Source organism: Schistocerca gregaria, chromosome 1, assembly GCF_023897955.1.
Source record: "Schistocerca gregaria isolate iqSchGreg1 chromosome 1, iqSchGreg1.2, whole genome shotgun sequence".
Lineage (NCBI taxonomy): Eukaryota > Metazoa > Arthropoda > Insecta > Orthoptera > Acrididae > Schistocerca > Schistocerca gregaria.
The window spans coordinates 127604277-127627934 of NC_064920.1; the positions used below are offsets into that span (position 1 = coordinate 127604277).

The 23658-nt window shown below is 38.3% G+C and overlaps 1 protein-coding gene across 1 annotated transcript in view; it reads right to left on the minus strand.

The window, feature by feature from the left end:
• The window catches only part of LOC126334766 (GTP-binding protein 1), a 132929-nt gene that overhangs the window by 57276 nt on the left and 51995 nt on the right, over window positions 1-23658 (minus strand). The window contains exons 5-6 of the mRNA XM_049997347.1: window positions 11708-11886; window positions 9533-9696 (exon numbers count right to left, since the gene is read on the minus strand). Of these exons, the coding sequence (XP_049853304.1) occupies window positions 9533-9696; window positions 11708-11886 (343 nt within the window). The remainder of the gene's footprint in view (window positions 1-9532; window positions 9697-11707; window positions 11887-23658) is intronic.

Consider the following 23658-nt stretch of genomic DNA (forward strand, 5'->3'; position numbering starts at 1 on the left):
GCAGTAAGTCTGCTAACTGCAAAAACAATTAAAGAACAGGCCCACAATCATGGGGAAAGTGTACACCTTACATACAGAATGATCTGGCCCTATGCCACATTGTGAATCTGGATATGACAGAAGCTGACAAAATCTCACACTTTGTGAAAGGACTCACAGAAGACATTTAACAAGATCTTCTTGTAATAGATGTCACAACAACACAGGAATTCATCAATTGGTGCCACCGCATCAAGAAAATGCAGCATTTATGAGTCTAACAAAAGAGGTCTAGCAAGAGAGGAGATACCGTATTTTATGGCAGCCAGAACTGTTGGACCCAGTACACAAGAGATATAAGCCACGAATGTTGACTCATACACCATGAAGTAATAGATAATGTTGAAGAAGAAATGGTTAAATCTATGGTGCCAATTTTCATACCCAGTTAAATACGTCATGAAGAATAGACTCTGCCAATGCGAACTTATGATGCAGCTGTCAAACAACAACCAACCATCGGACCTACATTGGTACAATCAGTTCCTGTGCAAGTATGACGCCCCACAGAAGGACAGACAGTTGGAAGACAGAGAACGACAAATCAGTATGTTCCCACTGAGGACTCCCTGGACACGTACTCTGCTGCAGATAAAGCAGACGAGTATTTGACAACAACTATTACACTGGATGATGTCAAGCATCAGCACATTGCTATTCATGCCAAACAACTGCGTAAGATTATAGGTTATCTGTGGGATGAAAAAGAATATCACTGATGATGTTATTGATGGCCAATCTTTCCAGGTGCAATTAGAATCAAAGGCTTATCTTCATCAGCTAATGAAGATTAAGTTCCATGATATAAAAGCAATTATGTTAAAGTACACAAATGGGAAATAAGCCCAACCAACTGGAACATACAAGAATAGCTGTTTTGGGATCAGTCCAGTTCTAGTGCAAATTCAGGAAGGTGCTGAAAAGGTGATAGCTTACACTTTCAGGGTACTCTACAACTTTGAAACGAACTAGGCACTACTCTACACCTGAGAAAGAGTGCCACAACCATTCTGGAGGTCAACAAGTTCTGACATATTTATTTGGCACACCATTCACCACTATAACAGGCTATTGTTTACTCTGCTGATTGACTATCCTGAAGGATCTGTCGGGTCGAACGGCAGGACAGGCACTGAGGCTTTGGGAGTACATCATAGTGGTACACAAAAGTTGATGAAAACACAAGAATAACTGCCTTACGATGAATCCTTTGCAGCATATAGCACTGTAGATGAAATCACAGTTACCACTGGTTTAAGTGGCACTGCTCCTGAATGGAAGGAAGATCCAGCACTGCTGAGAATAATACAAGCCTTGAGGAAGGAGGAATCAACCAAAGAAGAATTCTAATGAATAAACCAAGCACTGTATAAGACGAACTACAATCCTATGGGACAGAAATAGTTATTCATCATCATAGCTATTCTGAAGTATTTCCACAATGCACAAACATCTCGTAACCTGGGATTTGTGTGGACTCGCGACAGAATCAGGTGCAATTATCACTGGCCACATCTCTATCTATCAGTTAGACATTATGTGAGTCACTGTAATGAATGGCAATGATGGAAGTATGTGCCATAATTACCCCCAGAGCAGCTGATACCTTTACCACCTGTAGCAATGCCATTCCACAGAATGGGAACTGAGCTCATGGGAAAGCTCCTGAAGTTGACAAACAGTCTGCACTGACTACCTCACCAGTCACGCTGTCACCAAAGCTGAGCTGACTACCAAAGATCCCTAAATCCAAGCTTACTTGTAGAAGACATTATTTTGAAGTGCGGAGCATCCTGTGCAATGGTCTCTGATCACGCAAAAGTTTCTGAAGGAGACTATTAGCAGAGATAATTTCACACTGCAACATCACCCAAAGGGTAACAACTGCCTACCATCCACAGATGAATGGCCTCACAGAATGTTTTAATAAAAAATTGGCTGGTATGCTCTCAGTGTATAACAATACCAAACAGACAGATTGAGATGCAACACTATCATCCACGACACAGCATATAACACAGTGAAGCAAGACACTACAGGCTTCACATGGTTCTTTCTGCTTCATGGTTGTGAGGCTAAATAGAGAGTGGATACACTGTACCCGATTCAACTAGATGATACTCAGGATGCAAACGTGAAACACCTAATCACTAGGACTGAAGAAGCAATACAGTTGGCGTGTGTATGTTCTCCGAACACCCAGTACAAGGACTGAGAGTGCTGTAACACCAAGCACGGTCAGTGATACACAGTCTTGGAGACTTAGTATGGATTTTCACAGCTAAGTGGAATGTGTGTCTACAGGAAACATTACTAAAACACTACTTTGGGCCATACTGTATCCCTCGTCACTTGTCGGACATTACATACAAAGTAGAAAATTATGATCCCTAGTCAAGAAGACAAAAGAGCAGATATGTTGCCTATGTCTGAATTATAAAGCCATATTTTAGTCACAAGATGCAAATCGAAAATGGGGGCTTCTCATTCAACAAGGTTTTCTTGTTGATCACAAAGCTTCAATGGGAGGGATTACCTTTGATGCTCATCATAATAAAGAATATATGACATCATCACCTAAACACGAAGAATCTTCACCGCTGCCATATAGGGGATCACTGACAAGATTTAGAGCTGCGATTATGTTGTCAGCTCCAATAAAACAGCAGGTCAGGTAACTGTTTCTCCTGGAGAGGGAGCAATGCAGGAAGCGATGCTGCATGCACCTGCAGCTGCAGGTGGAGTAGTTGTTAGTGTCACTGACTGGTGGGCTGGGGGTCACCAGACCAAACCCAATAGCCAAAAAATATTTGTTATCTAGTGTTTATTATTTGTGGAGGGTTTTCAAAATTTCTTACGTGTGTAGTGTTTGCATATTCTGGAATATGCAACATGTATATAAATAGCAGCACTCTCCATCCAGGAGTCAGTCCTATTCCACCTGAATTTTGGTCTGTGATAAACATGCTTTCGGTGCTAAGTGTTGTACTTCACTTCTGATGCTGTTTTTGGATTTGGTTATTATGTGATTGATGATGGTCGAAGTAGAGAGGATATAAAATGTAGACTGGCAATGGCCAGGAAAGTGTTTCTGAAGAAGAGAAATTTGTTAACATCGGATATAGATTTATGTATCAGGAAGTCGTTTCTGAAAGTATTTGTTTGGAGTGTAGCCATGTATGGAAGTGAAACATGGACGATAACTAGTTTGGACAAGAAGAGAATAGAAGCTTTCAAAATGTGGTGCTACAGAAGAATGCTAAAGATAAGGTGGATAGATCACGTAACTAATGAGGAGGTATTGAATAGGATTGGGGAGAAGAGAAATTTGTGGCACAACTTCACTAGAAGAAGGGATTGGTTAGTAGGGCATGTTTTGAGGCATCAAGGGATCACAAATTTAGCATTGGAGGGCAGCGTGGAGGTTAAAAATCATAGAGGGAGACCAAGAGATAAATACACTAAGCAGATTCAGAAGGATGTAGGTTGCAGTAGGTACTGGGAGATGAAGAATCTTGCACAGGATAGAGTAGCATGGAGAGCTGCATCAAACCAGTCTCAGGACTGAAGACAACAACAACAACAACAACAACAACAACATGACACCGAGCACTAAAATCACATGGAGAATTTTCAGCAATAAACAGCCTAGTTCATAACTCAGGAACTAAAAGTGGGAAGGATTTCCACAAAGATGTTCATTGCAATGCCTTATATCATAAAAATAGCTCGTGGTCTCGCGGTAGCGTTCTCGCTTCCCGAGCACGGGGTCCCGGGTTCGATTCCCGGCGGGGTCAGGGATTTTTCACCTGCCTCGTGATGACTGGGTGTTTGTGTCGTCTTCATCATCATCATCAATCATCCCCATTACGGTCGGAGGAAGGCAATGGCAAACCACCTCCACTAGGACCTTGCCTAGTATGGCGGCGCGGGTCTCCCGCGTCGCTCCCCTACGCTCGGTAAACGGAGTATGGGACTCATCATCATCATCATCATCATCATAGCTCTCCAACACAAAAATTTCAGTTGTGATATAATTCTGTTCTTCACCACATTTACTTTTTGCCATCTAATCAATTGCTCCCAAATGAAAGCTTGTTGTTCATCTTCACCAAAATTTTTGTCTTAAAAGTTGATTCCGATGTAATGTAACAGACATTTTGGCTAAAACATAAAAGTGCTTGAAAATATTCATTTTTATAACAATTACTTAACTTATATTTACTATATCAGTTGTTATGGTGTGATTCAATTTTCACTTTTGGTTTCCTTTTTAGAAATAATCCTCAACATTGCTAATAAAACCACCATTTATTCACAGGGAGATAATAGGCTTTGTGGGTGACAGTTTTCTTGAGCTAATTCCACCAAGCTACTTGCTACACTTGTTTTCTGACACTTTTTAAAAACAGCCTTCTGAAACAATTAAGTTTCCTCATTAAAGCAGTGTGCCAAAATACCTCAATTTGGACAACTAGTTTCTCGTAAAAGATTATGTTTTAGTTAAAAATTAACTACAACTTATGGATTGAATTTTGATGCAAAGACAGGTAAAGTTATGGTGTCAATGAGAAATAAGAGTACAGTGGCAATGGATATAAGTTTCAGAGGGCAAGTACTAAAGAAAGCAGAATGTTTCCAGTACCTAGGTGACAGCAGAAGCAATGATAACGAGATTGGTGAAAGGGGAAGACAAGCCATGGACTCCTGCAGAATGTAAGGAGTCTGGTCTGGAGCATGGATCTCCCACCAAAATGCAAACATATGTTATACCAAACATACTATGCTCAAATAATCAAATTTGCTTCAGAAACATGGGTAATGGAGAGAAGGCAGGTGAGCAAGATACAGGCTTGTGAGACGAAATCAGAGATGCAGGATATGATTAACAAGAACAGAGTAAAGAATGAGACAGTGACAGAAATTGTGAAAGTGAAGCCCATGTAAGAGATCATAGAAACAACAAGATTAAGATGCTATGAACATGTTAAAAGAATGGGAGTTGGCTGGATACCAAGAGATGCTTATGAAATGACAGCAGAAGGCAAGAGACAACGGACATTAGAGTGAAGGAATGTGTGAGGAAGAGAAGAGAAGACTGGAACATAGTGGAGAGAGAAGAATGGTGGGGGGACAGGGAAAAATGGAGAGGTGTATGTTCCAAACTGGCTCAGACAGGAGCTGGAAATAGTAGATGATGGTGATATGCTAATAAAACACGAATAAGAATATATTAACTGCTTTCCAATTGCATTGCCCTAAAAAAATATGGTTGCAAGTTTGTACTTCCTAAATCAAAGGTCATCATTCAATATATTTAGGGCCATGAAAATATCACACAATCAGTGTTTTCTACACTATAATGAGAAATTGTGTTTTTTATGAAATTTCATAAAATTTGTCATTTTCCCAGTCCCACAACAAAATTTCATAACTCTGAGGGCAGCAGTTTACTAACGCTGGCAACTGACAGTTATTTAATATTGAGATTTCATTTTAATTCTTTTCTCAACCCTGTGGTTTATATATAACCTTAAAACACCTGCTCATTTCTCTCACAGCATAACAGATGCCTTAGGTGTCAGACAAAAATGCCCTACTTGCAACGAACTGCAGTCTCTTATCAGTTTTATTTCAAAAATCTTATCTCCCAAGACTTTCAAACAGAAAATCATACCAAAATGGACATATTTTGGAGTGTTCTTAAATGTGATGCATTAATTAAGCTGCTACAGAACTATAAAAACAAAAACAACAAATACAGCATTTTGGCTCTGAAAGGGCATTAATCAACATGGTATCTTCTCGATTTCTTTCTATCAGCAATGAAAAATAATGAAATAAAGAAAAACTGAAGAACTAATTCAAAAACAAGCAGTCAGAAAATAACACCATAACTGACAAAAAATTACCCAATTTGGTAAAAATTAATACAAAAATTTCCTGTTCACACACAATATAACAGAGAGATTCTGCTCCATTTTTATCATGGCAATTTTACAATACATTTTGACAATATTATGGAAAGGATAGTTTCTGCTCACCAAGCAGTGGAGATAACTCACAGATAGACACAACAAATAGACTGTCAAACAAAGCATTCACCCAAGCAGGCCTTCATCAGAATTAGACACCCCCCCCCCCCCCCACACACACACACACACACACACACAAATGCACCTCACATCCACCTGACCACCGTATCTGGCCAAGGAGAAGACTTGGGCAAGGAGTGAGAGGGATAGCAGGGTAGGGATTGGGATTAGTGAAGTGCTGCTTCTTGGAGCATACAGGAATGAGGTGAGGAGAGGGTAGGACAGCTAGGTGCAGTCAGGAGGTAAGATGGAGGGGTAGCGAGTGGGGGGAGGGGGTAGAGGGAAAGGAAAGGGGGAAAAGAAGTACAAAAACTGTGGGTGTTTGGTGGAATAGAGGGCTTTGTAGTGCTGGAATGAGAACAGGGAAGTGGATATGGGTAAAGAAAAATAACTAACACAGGTTCAGGACAGGAGCATTACAGGAACATAGGATATATTGTAGGGACAGTTCTCACATTCAGAAAAGCTGGTGTTGGTGGGAAGAATCCTCATGGCAAAGGCTGTGAACCAGTCATTGAACTGAAGAACACTGTGTTGGGCAGCATGCTCAGCAACTGGGTGGTCTAGCTGTTTCTTAGACACTGTTTGTCGGTGGTCATTCATGTGGACAGACAGCTTGTTGGTTGTCGTGTCTGCATAGCATGCAACACAGTGTTTGCAGTTTATCTTGTAGATCACATGACTTGTTTCACAGGCAGCCTTGCATATGTTGGGATAGGTGATGCTTGTGATGGGACTGGGTTTCGTGTTGGTGGGAGGAAGTTTGTAACAGGTCTTTCATCTATGTCTATTACAGGGATATGAGTCATGCGGCAAGGGGTTGGGAGCAAGCAGGGGTTGAGTTGGTATTGACAAGAATATTGTGTAGGCTTGGTGGACAGCGGAATACCACTGTGAGAGGGGTGGGAAGGATAGTGGGCAGCACATTCCTGATTTCAGGGAACCATGAGAGGGAGTTGACTATTTACAAGAGAAAAATATTTTTGTTAGTAATGTGTCATCTTCAGTCAGAACGTTTTATTTGTTTTCCGGTTTTAATCCAATTTGTTTCAAAGCTATAGCTCAATTTTCAAGGCCTTCATTATATTTTTGGGTATTTCACCTGATTCATTTTATCATATAGCAGTATATTAACAAAACAGTTTTTAGTTTTATGTGAAAAAACATCTCAGGCAAGAGAAACAAAATAAATTAAATACTTCATTAGTTTCTCACAGAAGCAGAACAACATTTTGCAGTCAAATGAAGATTAACGTTAATAATACTTTTTTTAATTCTGTTTATCTAGCTTAAGATGTTTTTCACGTAAAATGAACAACTATGTCATTCACATAGTGTGAGGTGATACAAGTAGATGTAATGCCAAAAAAAACGTGAATGGAGTCCACTGAACAAAAATATTCATAATACTACCATCTACCATCCTCATGTCAGTCCTGTACAATCAACATGATTTGTACGCCTTCAAAACTGACACTCTGAGGGGTACTCCCATTTTCACTACCGTTCTAAATCACGTAGAAAACTGGCCCTCAGTTTCATTGAAAATTATTTACTACATAAATTGAATTGATAATCATATCATTATTATTATATTTGGCTCAGCTGGTGGTATAAAAATGTTGTAACAGGCCGCCATTTCAAAAGAACAGTGAAAGGACTTAAAGACATCAAAACGCACTTAGGATTACAACTATTCAAATTAGCAGAAGTCTACCATTTTACTAATTAACTTTAGTACTCTATTTACTGTGCCCTTTGTATGTAAAAGAAATTAAAAATCTGCTGTTGATTTTCTGCTTGATGGTTTCAGTAAAATCAGTAATACACCAAACAATTGAAATGAGCTTCACAAAGCAATAATTAGTGAAATGGTGCGAGTGAAGATATCCACATCCACATACAGACCACCCTGCAGAGGAAGCCTTGCAAATGAAGACAGACTGACATGCTGTGGGTGGGATTTGTTTGTTTATCTGTTAACTGTTGTGAGACAAGCCTCCCACACTGCTTCTAACAAATGTTTTTACCACTGATCAATGACCAAAGCAAAACTAACATCTTTATTATGACAAAATTTAATAAATGTAATTAATGGACTTATTTTATTTATGTACTTTGCGAGATTCAACTGTTTTCTAATTTTTTCATATAAAAACAGTCACAAGTAATCCTGCAATTTCTGTGATAATAGAAAGTAGGGTGCACCTATTAGATGCCTTGTTTCCAGGCTGGCCTAATTTTATTTTCACAGGCAGGACCATACATTGTTCGTCTTGAGAATCCCAAGAGCTTCACTTACATCAAAATGTATGAACAAAAGAGAATAATCCTAAAAAAATTGTGTAATGATTATTCGTGAATAGATATTCAAAAAGACTTCTTCAGTAAGCTGAAATCTTAATATGATTTAATGTAAAAAGCAAATATATGCTATTTAAATAACACACCAGAGTAATACATGCAGCATACAACTTATTATTTCAAGACATGAAAATTTATTTTGGAAATTATGATGCTGCTGTTATCGAACTAAAATTACAGCAGCCAGAGTGAACGTCTGACTAAAAAAGATGAGCTGTCAGTTTTAACTGAAAAAAAAAGTTAGACCTCTTTGCTCAGAGAAAGGACATTGTTTAAAACCTTAGTGACAATTTTAATCTTGCTGCTCTGCCTTTTGACCAGTCGACACCACAACCATAAGATGAACTGATACCTCTACACCTTCCATTATTTGTGCTCCCCCTATGACTTTCCAGGAACACATTAATGATGTAAAATAGAATAAATGAGGAATGATGATGCAAAAAAGATACAAATGTCAAGGTCTGTACAAAGTAAAAGGACTTTCTATTAAAAAGGAACAGCTGACAGGTTACAAAAATATAAATCTTGAAACCAGAAACAAAATCACAAAGAGCTGTCTTTGGAACATAGCTTTAGGCAGGTGTGAAACATGGACAATTGGGGAAAACAGAAATTAAATGATTACACAATGGGATGGCAGAAGGAAAGAATTACAGAGGCAGGTTTAGATATGATTGTATAAGGCAGATTACTGATGACGTAGTATGCAACATTTATTCTGGATCAAAATGTAATTAGCAAACTCTAGGAATGGCAAACTGCATCCAGCATCGCGGTTAATGGCTCAACCAACTACAATGTAGATGTAACTGTAATACACATTGTCTTTTTCTATATACATTGAAGCGTCCAGCATCATCCAAGCATTTGGCATAAGCAATTTAGGAAAGCCATAGAACATTTATATCTGAACTTCTGGATGAGAATCTGAGCCCCGTCAGTGTCTTCATTACCGCACCACTTCACACAGCCCAAGGACAAATAAACTTACTATTTCATACTGCATTCATTTTATGTACTCTGAAACTCACCATCAGCATTCCAAAATCAGGAGCATGACCGGTCATCCCAAATACTGTGGTCTTGAGGTAACGCTCATGTCCTGCCAAGTCAATAAATGTTATCACTTTTGAAGAACGTTCACAGATCTTCACCCAGTCAAGTGAACCATGCTCGGGCTTGTTTACAACATTTCCTGCAATAATAAACTAAATTTCATTTGTGTTAAAAATGTTCCAGTGATTCAACAATTTACCACACAGCATATGGGGTAGTCAGTTCCAGCAAGAAGTAATACAGTGATGCCATATACAATGACCATAATGAAAACATTCATGATTAGATAGAGCACAGATGTATAAACAAGAAGCACAATACAGTATAGTAAACATTGTATACTGTCACTAAAATTATTTTCTCATTAACATTCAGCTTGTCTTGGGGTTACGTGAAATAAAATTCCTTGAAAAATAATTTTAAAAAATAACCTAATAATATGAAGTATAGAGATATAGACAGAGACAGAGAAAGAGATAGTGAGAAAGAGAGAGAGAGAGAGAGAGAGAGAGAGAGAGAGAGAGAGAGACTGGAACACAAAATGGAGTCAATCATTCACAGAACAGTAGTGTCATAGTACACAACAATCACATGTTTAGACTAGAAGAGAATACATCATGTGCACATACAAATCCCTCTATTAAGCACAACAGCTTCTGCATAAAACTCATCTTCTTTGTCACATGTTGTTTATCTCTCAAAGAAAACACAAAATGTCTTTTTAAAGTTTCCATACATTGCATTTCTTTCTGGAGTAACACAAGTTTCACTGTGTCCCAGTACGGCACACAGTTTTAATCTGCCATGAAGCTTCAGATCAGTGTACACTCTGTTGCAGAATGAAAGATTCATTCTAGAAATGATATCCCGTGACATGTCATAGTCATTTCTCCACAATATACTTTCTTATACGAGTGCTATCCCACAACCTAAGCATAAGAACGTCTGGGAAGTTTGGAAGGTAGGAGATGAGGTACTGGCTGAAGTAAAGCTGTGATGCTGGATCAGGAGGCAGTAAGAGTACCGCCTGCAAAAGGTGAGGTGGCTGGGCACACAGCTTTAATCTTCCCAGAAGTTTGAAAGATTAGAATATGCAAAATAGATTGCAGAAAATGTTGACTGTAGAGTTCTGCGGGTATGTAATGATTATCACAAGCTGGAAAAGGTGGAGTAACAGTACCACAATATCTCTGCAGATAGACGCCAAAATTACAGATCAGTGTATCTGAATTTTACAGGTGACATTATCAAAACACATTACAAAGTACGCTTAAGAAGTTGGGAGAACAACACCTGCCATTCCATGTTCACTTAATTAAGTATATTACGAACAAATTAGCATAGAACAGGGTACGAAGAAAAGCATCAGATGAAGTTCGTAACAATATAAGAAAATTATTGTGTTCATGAAAAAAGTAAATGAAAACACACACTACGCACACAAACTCTCACAACAAAAACCAATACCAGTTGCTCCGTCTGGCAACACCTGCCCCTCCCTCACAACCATACCCAATTTAAGTGATGTATACCCGCATCCCATATTAACAACAAAAGATCACCACATTTTGAAATAAAACCAAAAACAAAATACAACAAAAAATCCACTAGACAGCTGGAAATGCCATTTGGCTCCCAGTAATTAGAAAACAAAACAACATAGATACAAACTACTAATATTACACTATAAACACTGAACTATGCATGCCAGTGGTACACAAACACACAGTAGTGAAGCACCAAATCAACTCAGGAGCAAGTCCAACACATTGTAGACATGACAACAACAGGATTAAATAGTAGGTAACTTTAGTAAGGCTTAAAAAATATAGGTAACAAGATATAAAAGTTATTTTATGACAAAAAGCAAGTGCAGCACTGGAAACCAATTGCGAGTACTGCTTCAGAATTTCGAATGTCTAATGCATTTATCAATTTTAGTGGCATATTACAGGCCAGCGACAAGATTTCAAATGAATAAAGGGAACAGTTCCAAGTACTATTAAAAACTATTTTATTCATTTAAAAATGATAGAAAAAAAAACTTATTTTAAAAAGATAGCAGAAATATAAAATAATACATATGTAAACTGGTCAATTTATTTGACCACACATATGTTAAAATTAACAATCAAATGGTATGCTCCTACCTAAACTATCAAAACCCAATATGTCATTTCCAACTGAGCTTGTACGTCCGGATTCCATTTCATGCTTGTGTCGAAATAGCCTCTGACGAGCATGTCCACGTCCATTGTCCAATTCTCCATGTGTCAGCACTCCCAGAAGCGTCGACTTCCCAGCATCGACGTTTCCCACAACTGCTACCCTGCGTAAATAAAACAAATGGCATTGGCACAGGTAACAACATTATCCAGTGTAATATTTTGCACAATGCTTGTCAATAAATTAATTATATCAAAAGGAAAATTCATTCAAGAACACTATATAGAATATCAAAATATCTACGAGTGTACTGCCGGTCTACAGTGTCCAACGGGCACAATATTTCGGCGATCATACATGTCACCATCATCAGGTGAACTGACAGACTGAGCTCCTGTGAATGTGCCGGCACGGAGATCCGTACGCTATGGCTGCTCAGGGGGAACTGGGTTCGGTCGCGGCGGCGGAACAGATTGCGACGGCATCTGAGATGACGTCGGTGTGATGGCTCTGTCCGCCGTGGTCATCACAACTATACGTTTGCTCAATTTACTCTTGATTAACCCAATCGCTGGTTCCCAAGCCTTACTAAGATCATAGCCACAGTCACGGTTTATGAGGTCATCATTGGTGCGAATTTCGATGGCCTCTCTAACAACGCTGTCCCAGTAGCTCAACGTCTGTACCAGAATCCTTGTGTGTCATACTCCATAGTGTGATTTTCCGACAAACAATGTTCAGCAACTGCCAACTTGCTCAGATACATCAGTCGAGTGTGCCTCTGGTGTTCACGGCATCAATCCTCGACGGTATGCATCGTCTGACCAATATACAACTTTCCACATTGACACGGAATCTGGTACACGCCGGCCTTCCTCAAACCGAGATCATCTTTGGCGCTCCCCACCAGTGGACAAGTTCTATTCGGAGGGCAAAACACAGTTCCGACCCGCTGTTTCTTCAAAATGCGGGCAATTTTCCCCGAGAGTGCACCTGTATATGGAATAAATGCAGTGCCTACCTCCTCCATCTCCACAGGTTGTGCTGTAGTGGTTGGGCAGAGAGCACGTTGAATCCGCCACGCTGAGTACCCATTTTTTTGAAATACAGTTCTCAGATGTTCCAATTCCAGGGGTAGACCCTCTGCATCAGAGATACTGCGCGCACTATGTACTAGAGTTTTAAGTATCCCATTCCTTTGTGAAGGGTGGTGGCAGCTGTCTGTGTGCAAATACTGATCAGTTTGCGTTGTCTTCCGATACACCCCATGACCTAAGGTGTCGTCAGTCCTTCTCTTGACCAAGACGTCAAGGAAAGGTAATTTACCCTCCGTTTCAGTCTCCATAGTGTAATGGATCTGGGAGATGTATTATTTTCAACCGAAGTTATCAATACCGAATTTAGTGGGCGAGACACGGTGAACAGCGGAACTTCCGCATCCAACAAACGGCACTATTGGAATCATACTCATATTAGACAACTGAAGCCACCTGAAGGGATTTAACTATTATATATATACAAAAAAGTGAGTACTTTACTTGATCTATGCCAGGTTTTATTACAAAATAACAATAGTGGAACAACAGTTTCAACTGGGGACTCGTAGCCGGGATATTGTGTCGTGATTTTCAACACTGCGACAAAGAAGAAAAATTTTGCGTGTGTTAATACCAGTTTTTGAGAATGTGTGTTGCAGTATTTGTGTTCATCGAGAAGTAAAAGTTTTGGAGAAGAAATGTTTTGGCAAAAAATATAATTTTCGACAGGAGAAGGAATGTCAAGAATTTTGGTTAACAATCACATGGATGGAGAACGTGGATGTACAACAGTAGAAGAGAGTTCCAGATAAGTGAAGAAACCATCGTATTTTGCTAAAAACAATATTATTTTTAATCTTGTTTTCTATTACTGTGTATTTCTTTTTTTAAATTTATTCATCATCATGGTTCTAAAATTTCTGAGAGTATTGTGCCTAAAGTAGAAAATAGTAATTTAATAGACTTTGAAATTCAGGATATGCCTAATGAAACAGAAAGATCCGATCAATTTAGTTTAAAAGATTTTCTTGTAAATTTGGATGGAAAAATTGATAACATTTTGTTGAAAGTCCAAGCAGTCAATACCCAAGTGGGTGATCTTTCGGACAGGGTTGGGAGTGTTGAGGAAAAAATTGAAACTGTGGAAGAAAAAGTAAAAGAAATTGATGCTAAATTGAGTGATGAAAGTAATACTGTAAAACACGAGTTACTGGCAGATAGGGAAAGAAATTTAATTGATTTTAATGAGATCAAAGGGGCAATTAAAAATTTGGATGAGAACACAAAAGTTTTAGTTACAAATGTAGAACAAAAAACAGACACTTGTTTGGTTACTTTAGAAGAAAAAATAGAATGCAATAATTTAGAAAACAAAAAATTTGTTAAAGAACTTAGTAAAAAAGTTGAAAGTTTTAACACTGAATTTCAAAACAAAAATCACATTGTCAACACATGCAATCCTGTATCAAACATTCCAGTGAAGCACTTTTCGGTAGATGGACCTTTACATCCTATTGATTTCATATAGTATTGTAAGGATTTTTTTTACCTTTCTCACCAGATGATATGAAAATTAAATTTGTGAAAAAATTCTTGGAAGGGGAAGCTTTGACTTGGGCAAACCAAATTGTAACTGCGGGGATGACCTTTTCAGAATTTGAATCAAAATTTCTGGAAAATTTTTGGGATAATCTTAAACAAACTAGAATCAAAAGTGAATTTTTAAATAGGAGAAACTATAGAGAATCAGATGGGAGTATGAAACAATTTTGCAAAAGTGAACTTCAAAAACTTGTTCATTTAACAAAACCTTTGGATGACTTGATCAAAATTGATACCTTAAAGAACAGCATTTTGACAGAAATAATCAACAAAGTAGAGAACACTTTAGGGATCATAATCACAGAAATTTTGCTAGAGATCAGTACAATAGTAACTACCAACAACCAGGTAATGTTTGGCATAGGAATGGGAACAGAAATGTTGATCAGAGACATTGGCAGAACCACAATCAGCAGTTTAAACAGGAACCAGTTGTTATTCAGGAAATAAAAAACGAGTAGACGGCCCCTTGAAGGTCTGCAAGGTTGAGGCAAAAGGTGATTATGATGAAAGGACCAATGGATGTGACTATCATAAACCTAAACATGACAGATCTAAACCTAAGCAATCACATGGGGTCATTAGTTGTTACTTACTGAAGAAGTTTCAGGAGGAAAATAATGATGATATTGATGAAGATAAAATTTTCAGTACACAAGAACATACAGTAGATAAAAGTAACCGTGATTCACTTAATTTAACAGAACATACAGTAGATAAAAGTAACCGTGATTCATTTAATTTAACAGAGTTTTACACTTGGACAGAAAAGAACAATACTTTGTCAGATGATGTAATTTGTAGTCAGGTTTGTAGTAGATCAGAGACTTGTGTGAATGAAAGAGAGACTGCATGCTGTGAGAATGAATATATTGGTGAAAGGGATCTGGTAACTTTAGAAAAGGGAAACAATATTTTGGGGGATAATTTGAATGTGTATGACCTGAATATGTGTAATGATAATGATGTTGATAATAAAGTTGATGATAATGATGGTAATGATATTAATGATGATGTTGAGGAAAGGTGTTTCATTAGTTTAAATAGGGAGTTGGGTATATACATGGTTCAAAATGGATTAAATAGTGAGAATGTTATAGAAATTCCCAGGGATGTTACGAAGATGAATAAGGCTCACAAGCAGAGTGTATGTAAAAGTGAGAATTTTGATGTTGTTGATAAAGAATCTGATCACACGAAAAATGACGACACATGTATAACTTAAGCCTAAGTGAAACATTTGCAGATACTAATGACACACACACATTTTTTTATGAATCTATGGCTGAACAGTGAAAGTATTTCCTTTGACAAAAGTTTTAGAAAGATGCTATGTCCTGAGTGGTGGAAAAAGGTGAGATATTTTATTTTTGAAAAGCTGAAGGGTAAGTACTTCAATAGTGTACAATGTCATTTGGATGAAAGTTCTTGGTTATTTGAGATAATAGAGAGTACTAATGACAATTTTGTAGCTTGTGCAAATTTTATAATTGTGATAAATAATGGTATACCATATGATTCTGATAAGTATAGATTTGGGGAAATTGAAAGTGATTTATTACATGAGGATAGCGGTTCTGAGAAAAGCGATCATTTTTGCAGTCCTTACATAAAAGTTCAAATTGGGTCATGGATTGGTAAATGTTTAATTGATACAGGAAGTGAAATCTCAGGAATATCTGAAAGATTAAGAAAGAAATTAAAAGTGGGGAAAGATTATGTTGAAATGCCAGTTGTTGGGGTAAAGATAAAAGGTGCTACTGGGAAAAGCAGTAAATTGGTAAAAAGCCAGGCTTTAGTGACATTTTTAATTGAAGGCAAGTTGTTCACACAGGGATGTTTTGTAATTCAGGAATTTAATGAGGATTTTCTTTTGAGTATGAATTAGATAGTAAAAGTAAATACAGCATTTGATTGGGGTGGAAGAAAACTTTGGATAGAAACCAGTGAAAGGGAATATATTCAGACAAAATTCGTGAAGACACTTGGGGATCAGAGTAATGGAAATTTTGACAGTATCAATTTACGAAAAGAAAATAGATTGGAGAACATTGAAATTCATAGATTTGATACTGATGAAGTTGATTTTGGGAAATTAGTAAATTTGAAAATTTCAGAAACACAAAATTTATCTGGGGAGCAAAAACAACAGTTAGAAAATCTGCTGTGGGAATACAACCCTAAATCAAAGAAATTGTTTGGTCTCAGGAATGTTGTCTCTTTGAAACTATATAAACAGAAATCATAATTTTCAAAAAAATTAAAATAACCTATTTTTCATCTAAAACAAAAGTCCTCCACTGGAATATGCTTGTTAGAACAAAACTACCTGTACAACCAAGTATGTATATTTGTATGTATAAATTAATAATTTGAAGTCACATGTTAATTGCAACTGATGGAAAAAAAAAGCGCTGTTGTAACAAAGAATGAGAGAAAGATTTATTATTACTTTTTTTACAAAAAAAAGAGGTCTCCATGGTGAGCATTTATGAATTTTTTCTAATTTTCGGAAGCTAAGTCTTCCGTGTGGGTGAAGGCATGCATGTGAGGACATGCATGCAAAAATACAATTTTCAAAACCAATGTTGGATAAAGTCTCATGATATATGGGCAATTTATTATTCTTTATATTGCTGTGGGGAGTGAAAGTTTTCTTCACAAGACTGTGATTTGCACTTGAGAGACAAGTGTACATAAATAGTAGATAATAGTGATGTATCTTTAGCTGTAAAAAAAAAATACTATATATGTCCAGTATCATTTTCTATTGTGCATAATATAAGCAAGATGAAATTAACATTGGTATGGGTAACAAAAAGTTTAGTTGTAAGAGCCAGTTGGTACATAATGTGGTCAAAGAAATAGTTGCAGATGTCTTTTTCTAGCAAATCAGTTTGACTTTAATATTATTTTCAATTTGTATGCTTTATTTTAGAATATTTGTCATGTATATTTTATGCCATATATATTTGTCATGTTAAATAATTTCTCTACTTGAATTTTTTGTATATGAGATTGATGGGGAAGGATTATTGTGACACCAGCCAGTAACAAGTCCACAGATTCAAAGAGTCCAAATTTTGGAAGAGAATATCAGATTTCATTATTTATGTACTAATTTTGTAATACAGATCCATTACTAAGTGTAGTCGGGATTTTTTTGTATATGTTCATAACAACAAAAGCCCTGGGGAGCAGTTGTAATGGATCTGGGAGATGTATTATTTTCAACTGAAGTTATCGATACTGAATTTAGTGGGCGAAGTGGTGAATGTTTTTCTCTTATATTTTTGTCGGAATTTTTATAAATTATAATCTACTTATTTCTTATGTTAATTTACTATTATGTTTAAAAATTGCAATATATTGATTGATATTGGTGGATATTACGAACAATATCAAAGAGACTTATTACAAGCGGAAGTTTGGGTGTCGTGTGGAATATCTTTGAAGCTAGAGTCATTCCTTGTCACTTGTAGAGTCAGCTGTGGTCAGTTGAGACGCAGTCGTGGAACAAAGTTGTACTTCCCTGTGAAATAAATCGAAAGTGAATGATGAACTTATGAGTTTTTTGTATTACTTTTTTATATCAAGTAGCAGCAAGCAAGCACATCCAGAAAGAAAAATGGTATTAGAAACACCCAAATTGAGACAGACACGGTGAACAGCGGAACTTCTGCATCCAACAAACGGCACTATTGGAATCATACTCATATTAGACAACTGAAGCCACCTGAAGGAATTTAACTATTATATATATACAAAAAAGTAAGTACTTTATTTGATCTATGCCAGGTTTTATTACAAAATAACAATAGTGGAACAACAGTTTCAATAGTGACTTTGATGTTGGGGTGTATGGAGTTTAGATGTGTAAGGAATTCAAGGAGTTTATCCATACCATGTGGCCAGATGATGAACATGTCGTCCACGTAACGGAAAAAGCAAGTACGTTTCCATTCGGATGACGACAGGGCTTCTTCCTCGAAGTATTCCATGTACAAATTCGGTACCACCGATGAGAGTGGGCTACCCATGGCGACTCCCTCTGTTTGTTTGTAGTATTCTCCATTAAAAAGAAAATACGTGGCAGTCAGGACATGCCTAAAAAGTTCAGTGGTCTTCTCGTCAAACTTCTGACTAATCAATTCTAGTGACTCTCGCAGGGGTACCCTCGTAAACAAGGAAACGACGTCAAAACTCACCATGATATCTGACTCATCCAACCGGAAGCTATCAAGGTGTTTAACAAAATCCATGGAATTACGGATGTGCTGAGGGCATTTACCCACATAAGGACTTAATATTCCCATCAGGTATTTGGCCAACAAATATGTAGGTGCCCTGATGTTGCTGACAATGGGGTATAATGGTACCCCCTCTTTGTGAACCTTCGGGAGTCCATACAGTCTAAGCGGTACCGGACCTTGGGGTAACAATTTCTTAGCATCACCCTCCAGTAAATCAGCATCCTTGAGAAGCGACCTCATCTTGTTCTCCACCTTCTTTGTAGGGTCACCGCTGATCTTTTGGTAGGAATCCTCATTTAGCAGGCTCTGCAACTTATCAGTGTAACCCTTATGGGAGATAACAACTGTAGCATTGCCTTTGTCAGCCAGTAAGACAACAATTTCAGAGCGCTCCCTCAGGTCACAAATGGCAGCCCTCTTTTTACTGGTGATATTTATCTTCATCGGCTTGGATTTCATCAACGCACGACAAGTTTCACGACTGTGGCTCTAATCTTAGCAAGGCTTGGGAACCAGCGATTGGGTTAATCAAGAGTAAATCGAGCAAATGTATAGTTGTGACGACCACGGCGGACAGAGCCATCACACCGACGTCATTTCAGACACCGTCGCAATCTGTTCCACCGCACGACTGTGGCGCAGGGCGCGGACAGCGGAGGGAGTGCGCTGCGGGCAGAGAGTATTTAAATCGGCCGCCACGGCGACTGAACCCAGTTACCCCTGAGCAGCCATAGCATATGGATCTCCGTGCCGGCACGTTGACAGGAGCTCACGGCACGTTGACAGGCGACATATATAATCGCTGAAATATTGTGCCCATTGGACACTGTCGACTGGCAGCAGACCCGTGGATATTTTGATTATCAAATACGCCGGGAGAAACTCAAGAATCACACTATATAGAATAGTTTATAACACATTAATGACCCAGTAATTTTCTTAAAATTATGCAACGAAATAATGACAATATAGAAACCTATCCTTTATTTTAGTTATGGACCTTGCCGTTGGTGGGGAGGCTTGCGTGCCTCAGCGATACAGATAGCCGTACCGTAGGTGCAACCACAACGGAGGGGTCTCTGTTGAGAGGCCAGACAAACGTGTGGTTCCTGAACAGGGGCAGCAGCCTTTTCAGTAGTTGCAAGGGCAACAGTCTGGATGATTGACTGATCTGGCCTTATAACAATAACCAAAATAGCCTTGCTGTGCTGGTACTGCGAACGGCTGAAAGCAAGGGGAAACTACGGCCGTAATCTTTCCCGAGGGTATGCAACTTTACTGTATGATTAAATGATGATGGCGTCCTCTTGAGTAAAATATTCTGGAGGTAAATAGTCCCCCCATTCGGATCTCCGGGCGGGCACTACTCAAGAGGATGTCATTATCAGGAGAAAGAAAACTGGCGTTCTATGGATCGGAGCGTGGAATGTCAGATCCCTTAATCGGGCAGGTAGGTTAGAAAATTTAAAAAGGGAAATGGATAGGTTAAAGTTAGATATAGTGGGAATTAGTGAAGTTCGGTGGCAGGAGGAACAAGACTTCTGGTCAGGTGACTACAGAGTTATAAACACAAAATCAAATAGGGGTAATGCAGGAGTAGGTTTAATAATGAATAGGAAAATAGGAATGCGGGTAAGCTAATACAAACAGCATAGTGAATGCATTATTGTGGCCAAGATAGATACAAAGCCCACACCTACTACATTAGTACAAGTTTATATGCCAACTAGCTCTGCAGATGACAAAGAAATTGAAGAAATGTATGATGAAATAAAAGAAATTATTCAGATAGTGAAGGGTGACAAAAATTTAATAGTCATGGGTGACTGGAATTCGGTAATAGGAAAAGGGAGAGAAGGAAACCTAGTAGGTGAATATGGATTGGGGCTAAGAAATGAAAGAGGAAGCCGCCTGGTAGAATTCTGCACAGAGCACAACTTAATCATAGGTAACACTTGGTTCAAGAATCATAAAAGAAGGCTGTATACATGGAAGAAGCCTGCAGATACTAAAAGGTATCAGATAGATTATATAATGGTAAGACAGAGATTTAGGAACCAGGTTTTAAATTGTAAGACATTCCCAGGGGCAGATGTGGACTCTGACCACAATCTATTGGTTATGACCTGTAGATTAAAACTGAAGAAACTGCAAAAAGGTGGGAACTTAAGGAGATGGGACCTGGATAAACTGACTAAATCAGAGGTTGTACAGAGTTTCAGGGAGAGCATAAGGGAACAATTGACCGGAATGGGGGAAAGAAATACAGTAGAAGAAGAATGGGTAGCTTTGAGGGATGAAATAGTGGAGGCAGCAGAGGATCAAGTAGGTAAAAAGACTTGGGCTAGTAGAAATTCTTGGGTAACAGAAGAAATATTGTTTTTAATTGATGAAAGGAGAAAATATAAAAATTCAATAAATGAAGCAGGAAAAAAGCAATACAAACGTCTCAAAAATGCGATTGACAGGAAATGCAAAATGGCAGGGATGGCTAGAGGACAAATGTAAGGATGTAGAGGCTTTTCTCACTAAGGGTAAGGTGGATACTGCCTACAGGAAAATTAAAGAGACCTTTGGAGATAAGAGAACCACTTGTATGAAGATCAAGAGCTCAGATGGAGACCCAATTCTAAGCAAAGAAGGGAAAGCAGAAAGGTGGAAGGAGTATATAGGGGGTCTATACAAGGGCGATGTACTTGAGGAGAATATTATGGAAATGGAAGAGGATGTAGATGAAGATGAAATGGGAGATATGATACTGCATGAAGAGTTTGACAGAGCACTGAAAGACCTGAGTCGAAACAAGGCCCACGGAGTAGACAACATTCCATTGGAACTACTGACGGCCTTGGGAGAGCCAGTCCTGACAAAACTCTACCATCTGGTGAGCAAGATGTATGAAACAGGCGAAATACCCTCAGACTTCAAGAAAAATATAATAATTCCAATCCCAAAGAAAGCTGATGTTGACAGATGTGAAAATTACCGAACTATGAGTTTAATAAGTCACAGCTGCAAAATACTAACACGAATTCTTTATAGACGAATGGAAAAACTAGTAGAAGCCGACCTCGGGGAAGATCAGTTTGGATTCCATAGAAATGTTGGAACACATGAGGCAATACTGACACTACGACTTATCTTAGAAGCTGGATTAAGGAAAGGCAAACCTACGTTTCTAGCATTTGTAGACTTAGAGAAAGCTTTTGACAATGTTGACTGGAATACTCTCTTTCAAATTCTGAAGGTGGCAGGGGTAAAATACAGGGAGCGGAAGACTATTTAAAATTTGTACAGAAACCAGATGGCAGTTATAAGAGTTGAAGGACATGAAAGGGAAGCAGTGGTTGGGAAGGGAGTGAGACAGGGTTGCAGTCCCTCCCCGATGTTATTCAATCTGTATATTGAGCAAGCAGTGAACGAAACAAAAGAAAAATTTGGAGTAGGTATTAAAATCCATGGAGAAGAAATAAAAACTTTGAGGTTCGCCGATGACATTGTAATTCTGTCAGAGACAGCAAAGGACTTGGAACAGCAGTTGAACGGAATGGACAGTGTCTTGAAAGGAGGATATGAGATGAACATCAACAAAAGCTAAACAAGGATAATGGAATGTAGTCGAATTAAGTTGGGTGATGCTAAGGGAATTAGATTAGGAAATGAGACACTTAAAGTAGTAAAGGAGTTTTGCTATTTGGGGAGCAAAATAACTGATGATGGTCGAAGTAGAGAGGATATAAAATGTAGACTGGCAATGGCAAGGAAAGCATTTCTGAAGAAGAGAAATTTGTTAACATCGAGTATACATTTAAGTGTCAGGAAGTCATTTTAGAAAGTATTTGTATGGAGTGTAGCCATGTATGGAAGTGAAACATGGACGATAAATAGTTTGGACAAGCAGAGCATAGAAGCTTCGGAAATGTGGTGCTACAGAAGAATGCTGAAGATTAGATGGGTATATCACATAACTAATGAGAAAGTATTGAATAGGATTGGGGAGAAGAGAAGTTTGTGGCACAACTTGACCAGAAGAAGGGATCGGTTGGTAGGACATGTTTTGAGGCATCAAGGGATCACCAATTTAGTATTGGAGGGCAGCGTGGAAGGTAAAAATCGTAGAGGGAGACCAAGAGATGAATACACTAAGCAGATTCAGAAGGATGTACGATGCAGTAGGTACTGGGAGATGAAAAAGCTTGCACAGGATAGAGTGGCATGGAGAGCTGCATCAAACCAGTTCAAATGGCTTTGAGCACTATGGGACTTAACATCTATGGTCATCAGTCCCCTAGAACTTAGAACTATTTAAACCTAACTAACCTAAGGACATCACACAGCACCCAGCCATCACAAGGCAGAGAAAATCCCTGACCCCGCCGGGAATTGAACCTGGGAACCCGGGCGTGGGAACATCAAACCAGTCTCAGGACTGAAGACCACAACAACAACAATTGATTGTTCCACTTTATTATTATATTACTCCATTTCTTTTAATTTCAAGACAACACAACATAGCAAAGATGCCTTACTGTTAAATTATATATATTCGCTATCTACCTAGAACAAATAAAAATCCAGTATGTTGCAAAAATATGAGAGAAACATTACAGTATTTGATATACTAAACATACTCAGTACTTATGTCCTTGGTCATTTTTGTATTATACGCATTATACTAGGATCAAAGTCATGGAATAGAATAGTATCCTTACTCAGCCTTTCAGTATTTATCACAGAATTAGCTTTGTCAATATTTACAGTGGAATCAAGTTTTATACAATTATCAATTTCATATGCAGGAAATAACAAGATTACTTAATAGTTAAAACCTTTTCTTTACAACTTAGAAAAAACGTATATTATTATAACTAACCAACGGAAAATCCAGGATGGAATGTAACAATATTGTGAAAAGGTAAGTTGCCACTCACCATATAGCGCAGACCACAGATAGGCACAACAAAAAAGACTGTCACTTGGTGCCAAAACACCCCCCCCCCCCCCCCCACACACACACACTGCAGTGTAGCAGTGTGGTTCAGT